At 45.3% G+C, this 14,476-nt stretch overlaps 1 protein-coding gene across 1 annotated transcript in view; it reads left to right on the top strand.

Annotated features, from left to right (window-relative positions):
* ZCCHC2 (zinc finger CCHC-type containing 2) overlaps positions 1-14,476 on the top strand; it is a 48,291-nt gene that overhangs the window by 18,624 nt on the left and 15,191 nt on the right. Inside the window, exons 5-7 of the mRNA XM_058677178.1 lie at positions 1,115-1,227; positions 8,311-8,405; positions 13,469-13,552. Of these exons, the coding sequence (XP_058533161.1) occupies positions 1,115-1,227; positions 8,311-8,405; positions 13,469-13,552 (292 nt within the window). The remainder of the gene's footprint in view (positions 1-1,114; positions 1,228-8,310; positions 8,406-13,468; positions 13,553-14,476) is intronic.

Raw genomic sequence — 14,476 nt, 5'->3', positions numbered from 1 at the left:
CAAGGCGAGGACTTTAGCCGCTAGGCCATGCCGCCGGGCCCGGTACCATTGGCTTTTGAAGGTGAGCTGGTTTTATTTAGCTGTGTGTAGATACTTAGCAGAAATCGTGTTTTAATTTGGTAATATGCCAACTGTCATGGATCTATATTGACGTGCTAATAATACCAAAGCATAAATATTGGAGAATGTGCTCTCCTGTAGGGCTCAGAGAACATGATCCCATGTATGGAATACCAGCTGAGCTAGGTCCCAGGAGGAGCCCTGCTCTCATGGGTGCCGTGGGCTATTGTGCCTGGCATCAGGCAGGCTGCGCTGCATAGATAAAACTTAACTGATTCTGAAGCACTGACTCGGAATGCTTACTTTTTCTAAAGAATATTTATTTTGGATTTCTTAAATATTTAGACGTAAATCAATTTGTATTAGGTTTTACAATTCTTTGACTCCTTAGATTCTGCATTGTTCCCTTAATTTAGTGGAAGTGCCAGTAACTCAGGAGTTAATAGCAAAGGTTAGTTATCAAAAGTCGAATTTAAAACAATTCTTGAGAGACTTAGAAAGTTTGTTTTACAAAGGGTCAACTTAGTAGGGATTTTTTAAAGTCACAGCAGCTGACTGAAATGATGGCATTCTCAGTTTTGAAACTTTCTTGGGCAAGTGAAGATTTGTTGGTGTTTTCCAGCATGTTCTTCCAGTGACAGACCCATCCTTGGTGCTTCTGGGGCAGGGAAGATGAAGAGCTTTCTCCCTGAGCCTGTATTCAGGACTTTGTGGGTACCCAGCCCCTGCTGGTAGCCTGACACTGTCTTATGCACAAAAGTGATCATTATAACAACAAAAGTGGCACTTTCAGAAAACTCTTCCAGTATAAAAATACCATCAGGTATGCTGTGCAGTGTTGGTTTTAACTTGAGAAGCATGTTGGTGCTCTGGCTCCTGGTGTCCCGTGACGAGCCCCAAGGAGTGCACAGAGGTGCTGTGTCTCCTGTGGGAGGCTCTGTGAGTTCCTGTGTCCTGGGGAGTTGGAAAAGGTTTCCCAGTGTCATGTGTCTGACCTGGGACATACTTGTCAGGAAGTAAGAAAGCTAACCTTGGGCTTGTTCTTCCTTTCTAGCTTCCAAAGGAGTTGTCTTCAGAGACTTTTGATAAGACCATCTTAAGAGCCCTGAATCAGGGTTCCATGAAAAGGGAAGAACGGCGGCACCCTGACCTGGAACCCATCCTAAGGTGAGTGTTGCTGATGGGGTACTGGCTGCTCAGAATAGGTTTCAGAGATGCCACAGAGGTGCTTTCTGAAATGGACATTTATCTGTTAGCTGTTCAGGGCTAGGCTGTTTTGTCATTGTACTTTCCTAGTCCTTTAATATCATGAAGTTCAGTTGTGTCTGCAGCAGAAAATGACTGGCAAAACTGCTTGTTTTCCCCTTAGAGTGTCAATGGAAAGAGGCCTTTGGGGATGTGTTTAAAGATACCTGTTCTTGCCAGAGCCCATTGCTAGTTAAGGTCTTGGTGTACCACTGTCAGGTTTTTGGGCCGTGGAAAAAAACACATGTGGGTGAGATGGGCATTAAGTATACTGCCAGGCACCCAGATTAGCTCCCAGAGCCCCTTTGTGTCTTTAGAGAGAGGAAGAAATTGAAGATACTGGGGAGAGGTCCCTACAGAGGCAGGAAACTTGTTGACTAAGGTAAGTTGTGTTTAATGATGAGAAGTAGAGGGATGCTATGCAGATAATGGCTAACTTTCTCTCAAGAAGAGGTTTGCTTAAGAAGGGTGGGAACTGGTTGTTTCCTAGCACTTAAGGCACCAACATCCCACCTTGGAGTACCTGGTTTCAATTCTCAGGTTCAGCTTTCCACCAGTTTAGACTGGGAAGCAATAGGTGATGGTTCAGTCAGGCTCCTTCCACTATGCTGGAGACCAGGTGAAGTTCTCTGCTCACAGCTTTAGTCTAGTCCAGCCCTATCCTTCTTGAGGGCATGATGGGGATAAACCAGTAGGTGGGAATGCATTCTCTCTTTGTTAGTAATTTCTGTAGAAGCAGAAGCAGTGCTGGCCCTGTGTGGTTTATCAGGGCTTCAGTGTGACTTGGTCTTGCCATCTGAACCAAAGGGTGCCCAATTATGGGAGTCGACATCCTGAGAGAGACCGCAGAGGTGTGTGTCACTTGTGTACTAGTGCCCACTGCACTGGAAGGAAACTGGACCCATTGAATGTTCTCAGGATGGCTGGGGCCAAGAAGGAGGGACCAAAACCTTCACCTTAGTGCAGAAATCTGGGAGGGCACGGTGTTCTGGTTGGACAAAATCCAAAGAACAACCTGGCACTAAGTGGGCAAGATGAGATGGGAGACAGAGGGCCTCATGGGGAGAAAGGCAGCTGAGCACTGAGTCTCAGTGTCAGATGGGTCATCCTTGTGGCCCTCCAGCAGTGTGAAGAAAGGCTTAGAATGGAGGAGACAGTAAGACCGATGCCTAAATTGGGTAGGAATTGGCAACTGACCTGGGTTGGCACACGCCATGTACCAGGTGAAACTGGGTGAGGTGACTGGAGAGCAGATTCAGAAATGCTTTCAGGGTGTGTGCAGAGGAGCCTTCCACCTTCATGGCTGTTGGGTTGCAGCTGGGGTAAGGAGGTATAGGCTTTATGTTCTGAAAGGTCTCAGTATGTGGGGAGTCTCAAGACAGTGCAAGGACTCAGAGGAGGAAGGGGGGGAATGAGCAGGAGTAGAGCAGGTGCCCCGGATGAGACCAGATAGCTGCGGGTAGGGAGTGGGTGATGATTCGGAGCAGCTGACTGGAGTTCTCAGTTCCTGTGCTGTGGGGCTTTGATGGACATTTTTGTCCCCTAGGAATTGTGGCCGGGGGGCGGGGGTCCTTGTTCCACAGTGCCCAGTGGGTTTCAGGCCATGCTGGGAGGCTCCAGAGCCCTTGTTTCATAGTGGACCCAGCAGCTGGCAGATTCTCAGCTGAACACGTGGAGAGGTCGCTTAAGAGTGAATGCCACTGCACAGTTGCATGAGAGACTAAGAGACTGACAGCGTGAACCTGAGGTCTGCACTGGCCAGGGGTGGTAGTGAGGGAGCCAGACGGCAGCCACTGGTATATGTCCAGCAGCGGAGTGTGATTCCTGGGCCCAACAGGTTGATGCTCATTGTTACCCTGTCCACATTGGCTTCCGTGTATGCTTTGATCCTGGTTGGGCCGGGTGTACTACTTGGCCTTTGAGTCAAATGGCTTTTCCTATGAGAAGTTGATGTCTGGAGCATGTTCAGTGTGTTAGTTTACCTGCTAAATGCAGCTTGGCCAGCTCTGAGTATCATCTTTAAGCATACTTGTTAATGTAATAGGTGGGTGGTTATCTCATTGGGTTAATTTTCTTCCCTTTATCAGTGAAATTCAAAATCTTTCTGTAAGTTTAGCCCTCCATGTGTTGTGGGATTATGTCTGCCTTATCAGTTCCTTTTGGGTCCTTGTGGTTTGGTAGAGTTTTTATGTAATGTGTATTAATTTGTGGTAAATTTTTCAGTTAGCTGTGATTGTTAAAATGAAGTTTAAGAGGCATGGTTTATCAGCCTTTGGTTTTAGGTTCTCATCAGTCTCCCCTCAAGATTAGAAAGTCATCCCCAAGTTGTGAAATATTAGGTACATCTGGGTAGCCATGTGCGAAAAATAAAGTTAGAGTCCTGTGTTGTTTTTGTATCCAAATTATGATGACTCAAAGAAGTAAATCAAAGGAGAAAACCTGAAACTGAAGTGTGTAATATATCTGTCACACAATACTAGAAACCATTAAAGAGAAACAGTCAAATATTCAAATTTTTTACATAATGTGAAAGAAAAATGTAAAGCAAAGTGAAGACACATTTCAAGTTCGATACAAAGTTACTTGTGTAGTATTTTAAGATGAACTAAGAATTAGTAGGATATGTAAGTCTTGTAGTCTGACTGAAGCAGTGGGGAGGAATGGGAATATTATAGACCAAGAATATAGAGAAGCTGGAGTTTTTGAGTGGCATTAAATATGAAGATACTCATAGGTGCTGAAAGAAGCTTTGAGGTGGTTTGACCTATCACACATGAAGGATCCAAAAGTTTGCAGGTACTCTTTGATGAGGAGGAACAAATTGGTGTTGGTTGAAAGCAGAAAATTCAAATGTGAATGTCCTGGACCCAGCATTTTGAGTAGCAGGTTAAGTCACTGTGACACCAGCATCCCATGTGAGTCTTGGTTGCTCTGCTTCCATTCCAGCTTCCTGTAATGCACCTGGGAAAGCAGCAGAAGTTGGCTCAAATGATAAGGCCCCTGCCTCCCACAAGGGAGACAGACCCAGGAGAAGTGCCTGGCTTTGGCCCGGCCGCACCTTGGCCGTCGTGGCCTTCTGGGGAATGAACTAGTGGTGGAAGCTGTCTCTGTGTTGTAGGATAAGGCAGTGAAGGTGGTTCCATGAAGTGGAAGAGAAGAGCCTGGCGTTAGCAGTGAGACTCAGTTTTGGCTGCATATGTTTGATTTTTAAAGGGAGAGGGAACAACTTGCATACCATGTGGTTAAAAGTTGTTTGTTTTTTACGTGAGAAACAGATAGTTCCTGTTGTCTGGTTCACTCCCAGGATGCCTGGGACCTGAAGTGAGGCCTTCCAGGTGGGTGTCAGGGATCGACAGCCTGAACCCACTCTGCTGCTTGTCAGGGTGCGCATTACCTGGAGGCTGAGTGCGGGGCCTGCAGACCGGGCTGCTTCATGGCTGAGCCTGAGGCCTACCGCAGGTCTTTTTTTTTTTTTTTTTTTAAATAAAATTATCTCTTTTAGAAACGTGGGTATATTTTGTGATAATTTTTGTTTATTATTTTCTTAATTTATTGTGTTACGTCAAATGAATCCAAGATGTAAATTGACTTCTTTTTCCAAAGAATGAATAGAATTTTTATTACTGCTATCTTACATAAGAGGGCTTTAGAAAAGTTAATGAAAAATGCGGTTTATGAAAAAACTTGTATGGATTTCACAAGTTTTTACACCAAAATAAGCTTACCTTTTCATCCCAGTTTCTGCAAATGTTTTAAGTCACTTCACAGGGTTCCTGGCCATACACTTGAAGGTACATTAACATCGCCTTTCATTCTTGTTCTTGGATCATATTTCAGTGACTTGTTATTAATAGTGTAGATGTGGTTTTGTTTTTATTATTTTGCTTTTAGCACTGTTTCTAAAGCACTCATAGTCTCGTATTTAATTTGACACATAGGCAATTATTTTTTCCTAGGATACAGGTTGAATATAATGTTCAAGTCTTAGTAATACTTGTTTTTATTTATTATTTCAAAATTTATTTATTTGAAAAACAAAAAGAGACACCCCTATCTATTGGTTCACTTTCCAAATATTTGCAACTGTCAGGGCTGGGCCAGGCCAAGAGCCAGAAACTCCTTCTGGGTCTCCCACCAAGTACTTAGGCCGTCATCTGCAGGGAGCTTGATCGGAAGCAGAACAGCCCAGATTCAGCTGATACAGCTTGCAGGCATCACAAATGGCAGCTGAATCCATTGCACAGAACACTGGCCCCATACTGGCCATTTGTAAAAAATTATTCGTGATTCCCATCCTTGTTAGCCCTGTCCCTGCTGAATGAACAGTTAAGTCCTAAAGCCAGTTTCTGGAGAGGGTAAGGCAGCAAGCAGCATGAACAGGGAACTAGGTACACTGATGGGTGGGCTGGAGAAGGGGCCCAAGTGGGGTGAGGAAACCCTTTACTCCCTGGGAAGGTGGGCATGTGGAGAACTGGCCCTGCTGGGCGTTGGAGCCAGACCCCTATGCAGAGGGAAATCCACGCATAGTTTCTTCGTAACACACATGGCTTTGATGGACCTCTTGTTTATCAAATGTATGTATATATTTTCTTCAAATGAATATATCCCATATACACTTTTTCTGTCCACTTGCTGTTTCTGTTATGTGTCAGGGTCATGGCCACTCATCTGTACATGTGAAGATTGTTTCTGATTTTTCTTGTTTGCTATGTAATGTTCTATTTTTTGCTGAACCATCTTTCAATTAATTGGCATTTTTGTTGTCACCTTAGTTTGTAAGTATGTTTAAACTACTAGTCAGTACCACAATGGCTAGGTACGAATATCTAGACACACGTGAATAGAGCCTTTTGTTAGATAAGTTTATGCTATTGTAATTACACGTACTTTGGTTTTTGACTGACTTTAGTTTGCATAGACTCAGCCCCTTGCCGTGATCTCTTGGGAGCTCTAAGTTTGTATGTCAGTGCTCCTGTAAGTGGGTGCTGGCTTGGTGTTTGGAGTCATGTCTGGAATGCTGCTTAAACTTGGGTTCCAAGTTGAAGATATGTTTGTACTTTCTGAATTTATTTGAAAAGCAGGATTAAGAACAGGGGTTGGAAGAGTGGGGGAGGGGAGAGGCCATCCCTCATTGACTGGTTGATTTTTCAGATGGCCACAATGGCTGGTGCTAGGCAGGCTCCCACAGTGGGTGCAGGAGCCCAGTTACTAGGACTGTCTTCCCTTGCCTTCCCAGGTGCATCAGCAGGGAGCTGGATCAGAAATGGAGCACCATGGGCTCGCTGATGCTCAAATGGGAGCCAGTGTTTCAGGCAGTGGCTTAACCCCATTATCCCGTGATACCAGCACTGTGCCCATGCTTTTGTCCAGCTGATTTGTGAACATAACTGGGAAGGCGTTCGACTGTTGGCCTTTGGACTTGAAAGGCACTTGTGTACGGTTGTTGACATGTCTCTGGTTCACTCCCCAAGTGCTTACAGTAACAGCTCTGGGCCAGGTTGAAGCCAGGAGTCTGGAACGCCTTGTCAGTATCCCACATGGGTGGCACTTGGGCCATCTTCTGTTGCTTTCCCAGGTGCATTAGTAGTATCACAAGCAACAGTTTAACTCTCTGCACCCAAACACTGGCCTCTGCCTTTGGATTTTTTTTTTTTAAAGATTTCTTTTTATTGGACAGTCATATATACAGAGAGGAGGAGAGACAGGGAGGAAGATCTTCCATATGATAATTCACTTTGCAAGCGGCCGCAATGGCTAGAGCTGTGCCAATCCAAAGCCAGGAGCCTTTTCCAGGTTTCCCACATGGATGCAGGGTCCCACAGCTTTGGGCCATCCTCTACTGCTTTCCTAGGCCATAGGCAGGGAGCTGGATGGGAAGCAGGGCCACCAGGATTAGAACTGACGCCCACATGGGATCCCAGCGACTTCAGCCGCTAGGTATTATGCTGGGCCCTGCCTTTGGATTTTAATCACAGCCTGAAATTCCAGGTATTCAGCCTGGAAATTTAGATAAGCTGCTCACTTAGCATCTTGGTTTTTCTATATTCATCTTCATTTCCCCTATGTCTCCTATTGAATATTTACCTCACATTAGTGTGTTAGGAAGCAATGTTGTCTCATAGACTAAACAGTGTAGGTCCATCAGAGGTATCTGTTGCTGGGAGAGTATTTCATTATTATGTAATTAATATGATTGATAAGTCACACACATTTAGGGAAAATTAAGAACTAACCTGTAAAATGAACTTGAAAGCGTTCAAGAGAAGAAGGGATGTATCTGTGGGGTCCTGTGTGGCAAGTAGGGTGACAGCTTGTTCCCAGCTGACTGAGTGTTGTAGCCTTAGTGCCTTGGTGGGATTCTGTGAGGCAGTGGATGGGGGCGCTCACTGGGTGACAGCGCTTATGAGTGGTGGAACTAGTGTTGAGTCCAGAGTTCACTTTGGGATGCTCACCATCCTTTTTTACGGGTACCACTTAGAGAAGATCACCAGTCTGGATCTTTTATGTTAATGAAGAAGAGGAAAATGGGTTTTCAGGTAGGTTGGAATAATGGTTGTTTTACGTTGACCATGGCATGTGACTTGGCCATGCCTCAGAATTTGGTAGCATCGCTATGGTTGTTGCCATGCCTCACTCACGGCATCCCACGTGTCCAGAGATGGGAATCCCCCTTCAGTTGTGCAGCCAGGTGGTAAGGGTAATAAAGCAGAAAAGCAGCTGTGGCTCCACTTGGGCAGTAGGCAGAAATACATTTATTTGCCAAAATGTAAACCTTATTACTGGATTGTATAAAATTAAAAATTACTTTATAGATTCTTGAAGTAAGTCTTGTTAAATTTTACTCACTTTGTCCCATAGGAAACATTAGAAATGATGCCTAAAGAAGAAAAATGATACATGTCTATATCGGAGTTAAACAGCCTCTAAAACCTACTTTATCATCGGAACAGAAATTTGTGTGGATATTTACTGCTTGAACTTGACGAGTCTCTTTTTTATGTGCAGGCAGCTATTTTCGACTTCATCGCAAGCTTTTCTGCAGAGTCAGAAAGTGCGCAGCTTTTTCCAGTCCCTGTCGCCAGACTCGCTGCACAGCCTCAGTAAGCACTGCCCTTTCCTCCAGCGTTGACCATGCTCCCTGCTTGGTTTTCTTTGCAGTGTCGTCATGGGTAGGTTTGTCACTCTAGAGATAGGATATACAGTGAGGAGATAATTCTTTCTCTTAACGTTTTGGGGTTTGTTTTTCTGAAAGGCAGAAAGATATTTTCATTCAGTACTAGTTCGTTCCCCCGACCCTGCTTAGCATGGGTTTGGCCAAGCCTAAGCCAGGAACCTAGAACTCACTCAGGATCTCCTCCACAGGTTAGTGCCTTCCAGGATGCTCATTGGCAAGAGTCTGGATTGGAAGCAGAGCTGGGACTCAAACCCAGGCATTCCAAAACGCTGTATTACTGCTGGCAAACACCAGTTTGTTACATTTTAATAATGTATTAAAAAGCTGTATTTGGGGCCTGGTGCTGTAGCCTAGTGGCGAAAGTCTTCGCCTTACAGCGTGATTCCATGTGGATGCTGGTTCATCCCTCGTGGCCCCATTTCCCATCCAGCTCCCTGCTTGTGGCTTGGGAAAGCAGTCGAAGATGGTCCAAAACCTGTGGGTCCTGCACCTGTGTGGGAGACCCAGAAGAGTCTCCTGGCTCCTGTTTTTAGATCGGTTCAGCACCAGCCATTGTGGCTACTTGGGGAGTGAATCAGCAGATGGAAGATCTTTATCTGTCTCTCCTCCTCTCTGTCTGACTTTCCAATAAAAATGAATCTTTTTTAAAAAAATTATACATTGTAGGGCGGGCATTTGGCCTGGTTGTTAAGATGCCAGGTGTAACGCCCACATTCCATACTGGAGCACCTAGGTTCTAATTGCAGCTCCACAGCTCACACATCATTCCAGCTTCCTGTGAAGGTGGGCTTTAGCAAGTGACAGTGAAGGCTCAGAGACCCACCCTGTTCCTGGCTCCTGGCTTTGGCTCTGCCCAGCCTGGCTGTAGCAGGGATTTGGGAAACAAACCACTGGCTGGGACCATACTTGTCCTCTTACCTCTTTCTCTTTGTGCCTCTTAAATTAAGTAAAACTGTCGAGAAGAGCTGGTAGTTAAGTGACTGTGAAATCCCTGCTTGGGGCGCCTCATCTGTATCTCTGTCTGGATCCACGTCCCAGCTCTGCTGCTCAGACCTGCCTTCCGGTGCAAACCCTGGGAGGCAGCCGGGGCTCAGGACTTCCTCCTTGCCACCGACATGGGAGATTCATGAGTGCCAGCTCTTGCTTTGGCCTGGCTTGGCCTAGGCTGTTTTGGGCATTCCGCAAGTGAGCCACCCACAAGTTCTCTCTGCCTGTTAAAGGAAACTTTAGAAGAAGCGCATGCACTGCAGAATGAAGAGGTGTGTTGAGGTCTGTGTTGCAGACTGCGTCCAGGCGCAAGAGCACGAGGTGTGTTGAGGTCTGTGTTGCAGACTGCGTCCAGGCGCAAGAGCACGAGGTGTGTTGAGGTCTGTGTTGCAGACTGCGTCCAGGCGCAAGAGCACGAGGTGTGTTGAGGTCTGTGTTGCAGACTGCGTCCAGGCGCAAGAGCACGAGGTGTGTTGAGGTCTGTGTTGCAGACTGCGTCCAGGCGCAAGAGCACGAGGTGTGTTGAGGTCTGTGTTGCAGACTGCGTCCAGGCGCAAGAGCACGAGGTGTGTTGAGGTCTGTGTCGCAGACTGCGTCCAAGTGCAAGAGCACGAAGGCTCTGGGCCCTGCCCTGTCCCCCAGGTCCTTGGCAGAGCTGGCTTGCAGTCTTACTGATGCTGGTGCCTTCCCTGTTTGTCGACTGTTTCTGGAATGACCTTTCCAGCTGCTCATGCAGGAGACGTTCGATGGAGTGTTCTCACTTGCCCTCTGTTTCAGTCACTTAAAGGCCAGCCTAGACTACATGGGCTGTCTTCCTTTTTGACCCTTTCCAACTGCCCCATTGTTTCCTTTGTGGCTAGGAAATTTACCAAGAGAACCTTGCTCATTTCTTTACGTCTAGTTCTTCAGTATATCCCAGGGTTTTCACAGGGACATTTTTAAAAATTACAATTATGTTTTTATTTTCACTTCACTTAAAAGGCAGAGATTGATTGCAGCCACTGGTTCAGTCACTAAACGCTTTGATCTCGCAGCTTGAGATAAGCTGTGAGCTCAGAATGCCACCCCTGGTCTCCTACGTGAGGGGCGAGTGCCCCCACCCCAGTCCTGAAGCCAGCACCTGCTGCCTCCTGGGCTGCATGTTAGCAAGAAGCTGCAGTAGGAGTGACACACAGATTTCATTTGGCTCTCCAGTACAGGATGTGGGCATCCAAAGTTGGGATATTTTTATTATTTTTTTAATTATTTTTATTGGAAAGGCAAATATACAGAGAGAAGGGATACAAGGAAAACATGAACTGGTACATGTATGGGATCCCAGTGCATGCAGGGTGAGGACTTCAGCCACTAGGCTATCGCGCTGGGCCTCAAAGTGGTGTCTTAACCACTGAGGAACACTCACTTCAGGGTAATTTGATTTTTAATCCTGTTAAATGATGTAAGAGTTTTATATGCGGCCTGGCACGATAGTTCAGTGGCTAAATCCTTACCTTGCACGTGCCAGGATCCCTTATGGGCACCTGTTCCAATCCCGGCGGCCCTGCTTCCCATCCAGTTCCCTGCCTGTGGCCTGGAAAAGGAGTCGAGGACGGCCCAAGACTTTGGGACCCTGCATCCATGTGGGAGACCCGGAAGAGGACTCTGGTTTCTGGCTTTGAATTGGCTCAGCTCTGGCCATTGCGGCCACTTGAGGAGTGAAACAGCAGATGGAGGATCTTTCTCTTTGAACACTCTCTGTATATCTGCCTTTCAAAAAAAAATAAGTAAGATTTAAAAAAGAGAAAAGAGCTTGATGTGAGATTCTAGCCTCACAGTGCGTGTCCTTTCTGGTGTGCTCTAGCTCTCATGGGTTCTGTATTTCTCAGTTCCTCGTGCTGTTTCCTTGCTATCTTCATAGATCACCTCTTCCAAGCAGCTTTCCCTGTGGTTCCTAATGTGTCACTGTTCCAGTATTGCCTTCCTGTTTCAGGATTCATGACAGCCTGCCTGCTGCTTAATCTTACACTCCTCTGCCTCAGCCTTCCTCTGTAACAGATGTTTTGTCAGGAACATTTATGTGTGCTTTGGAAACTTCTGCTAACTTTAAGCAAAGCCACCATAGCAAAAAACATGTTTTCTTGTTTGTTTGCTTGTTTTTTTCCTTTTACTATACCTGAAGGGCAAAGACCACCTGTAAGTTTTCAATTTAAGGTAGGAGGGAAGGAGGTGAAAAAAGTATGATTAAATGTTATAATTTGTAGGTTGACTTTTAAAGGTATCTCTAAAGGTGCATATATGCCTCATTTTAAACATATTCAATTTAAAATTTAAATATGTTTCTGAAAGGTAGAGAGACAAGTAAGAGGTCCTGTCTAATGGCTCACTCCTTCAGTGCCCCAGTGACTGGGGGGTCTGAATCCTGGTCCAGAGACCTCCATCCATGTCTCCCGGGTGAGTGACAAGAACCCTGAGCCATCGCCACTGCTTCCTGGATTGACAGCAGCAGGCAGCTGAAGCCAGGCTCTCCAGTGTGAATGGAAGTGTAATCCACACCTTAACAACTAGGAGTAATACCCATCCCAGAATGGAAAAATGTGACTTTTAAAATTAATGGACTAAGGCAAGGTACAGAGCTCTGTGGTCAAGCTTACATCCAAACTATGACAGTGGCTTTTATTAAAGAGAATCTTGATTGCTCTAAAGTTGAAGATTTAGCAATCAGTGCTTTCCCCCTAAAATAGGTTTTTAATGAATAACTGCAGGTAACGTCTGTTTCATTCCAAAAGGGCATCAAAACAAAGTTAAATTTTAAATTCAGATTAACAGACTTCCCAGAAAACCTCAATCAGGTGAATTATAAATGTGAGTAATAGGATGACATGTCTTGCGTTGCCTGGTAGTGTCTAAGTTAAATGAGCAGTGCTGGAAAGGTTGATAGTTTCCTCCTAAGGGTGTAAAGTTTGTCTCCTGTGTGACTGCATGATCTGTGAATTTGGGCAATGTTACCAGCATCCTATTCATGTGTGTCTCAGTTGTTTGACCCATGAACACATTGTTGTCAGGAGTGATCTGCAGACTTTTTCTTTGAACAATTGATAGTTGTATCTTTTGTTCTCCTGGGACAGACATCACTATTCCATATCCAACATGTGACATTGAGAAAACTGTTCCCCACTCCTAAGTGACTGGGGTGTTGAGGCTTCAGTCCTGCTGATGCCTTTTTTCTTAAATTTTTAAACAGGGAAAGTAATAACACTGCTATGAAAATGTATTCCCTGGGCCTACATGTCACTTCTGACTAGGCTTTAAAGAAGTGGAGCAACTAAAGTAGTTCAACACACGTATCTGACTTTCCAATAAAAATAAATAAATCTTAAAAAAAAAATCTTTGAAGTAGTTCAACATTGGTACACTGTTACTGTACTTTACAAAAAGGATGATCCATAACAAGATGACTGTAAAAAGCCAAAGCAAGGACAAGCATTTGGCTCAAGCTTGGCATGCCCATGTCCCACATCAGTGCCAGCTGCCCTTCCCATTCCAGCTGCTTGGGAGGCAGTACCTGATGACTCAAGTACCTGGGTTCCTGCCACACCTAGCATACACTTAGATTGAGTTCCTGGCTCCCAGATTCAGCCTGTCACAGCCCTGGCTGTTACAGACATTTGGGGAGTGAGCCGGTGGGTGGGTTGAATGGTAGCTAGTTGGCGTGCTTTCCACTCTTTCAAATTATAATATAAACATTAAAAAAAAATTCTTCTACCACAGGTGCCTGGTCCATTTACCATGTTGCTTGTCAGCACCCTGGGCTGACTGGTGGCGGTTTCTCAGCTCTGCAGTTCAGGGCCCTCCCAACGCAGTGCTCCATGCTATGGCTTCAGGTGTCCTAACGGTCCCAACCTGAAGATCTGTGCTGTTCACCACCAGCCCTCCATTCCCTCCTCCTTGGGGATCAAGTAATCCCTGTACTTTTATTCATAATAGTTTTCCTGAAAAGCTAATAGTATTGAATACTTCCTGCAGATAACTTACAGTCCTCTCTGAAGACTTCAAAAATATTAGAACACTTGAAAGAAGACAGCTCGGAAGCTTCAAGTCAAGAAGAAGGTAAATGTTGACTTCATAGAGCCCGCCGTTCAATCTGGAACTGGCACAGGGTGGATGAGGCAGAGGAGCTGGGAAGCAGGTGCTGACAGTTGTGGCTAAGGGGGCAGGACAGGCCAGGCAGTAAAGGACTCTCCATGGGAAAACACTTAAATGGGGTCTCTATGTGAGTAAAGACTTGATCTGAAATTGAAACTTCTTAGTGTCAGTCTGGGAAAGCACTAATAACATTAGCCCAGAAGAAATATGGGCGAAATCCATGGGAGAAGAGGCAGCCTCTAAACAATGTACACTAAGGAGTCGGGAAAACTGAGCTTTCATCTTGTGTTAATCCAATTGTCAAAGTGTTCTCAAGTATGAAGTTATTAAGGATATGAAGCAGTAGGGACTGTTGTGCTTGGGGATGGAAGTACAAATTGGCACAAATTGTGTTTGGGCAGAAAATTGGCACTATGTTGTGTGGAAATCCTTCCATGCTGCTGCTTTGGGCTGTCCTCGACTGCTTTCCCAAGCCACAAGCAGGGAGCTGAATGGGAAGTGGAGCTGCCGGGATTAGAACCGGCGCCCATATGGGATCCCGGTGCTTTCAAGGCGAGGACTTTAGCCACTAGGCTACGCCACCAAGCCCAGATATTTCTAATTTACTCAAACATGCAGCACCGTTTTATGAAGCCATTTATAGATGGGCAGTTAAAAAGCTGCATTGTTTCAACAGGTCGATACTAGTTAGCTTCTCTGAGAAGGGCGGGTGAATGGAACAGAGACCTTCAAATCATGTCCTATCACAGAGAAGTCTGGAGATGAGTGTGTGTGACTTTTGGTTATGCTGATATGTGCTGTTTTGCATATTCAAAATGCTTTGTTTTAATGGTTAAAAAAAATTCTACCTGAAATTCAGCACTACAGTTTGTAATGGCTTGCTCATTT

The sequence above is a fragment of the Ochotona princeps genome, chromosome 18, assembly GCF_030435755.1.
Source record: "Ochotona princeps isolate mOchPri1 chromosome 18, mOchPri1.hap1, whole genome shotgun sequence".
Lineage (NCBI taxonomy): Eukaryota > Metazoa > Chordata > Mammalia > Lagomorpha > Ochotonidae > Ochotona > Ochotona princeps.
Note: the sequence above shows the minus strand (reverse complement) of the source record. Positions and strands in the feature narration are given on the sequence as shown.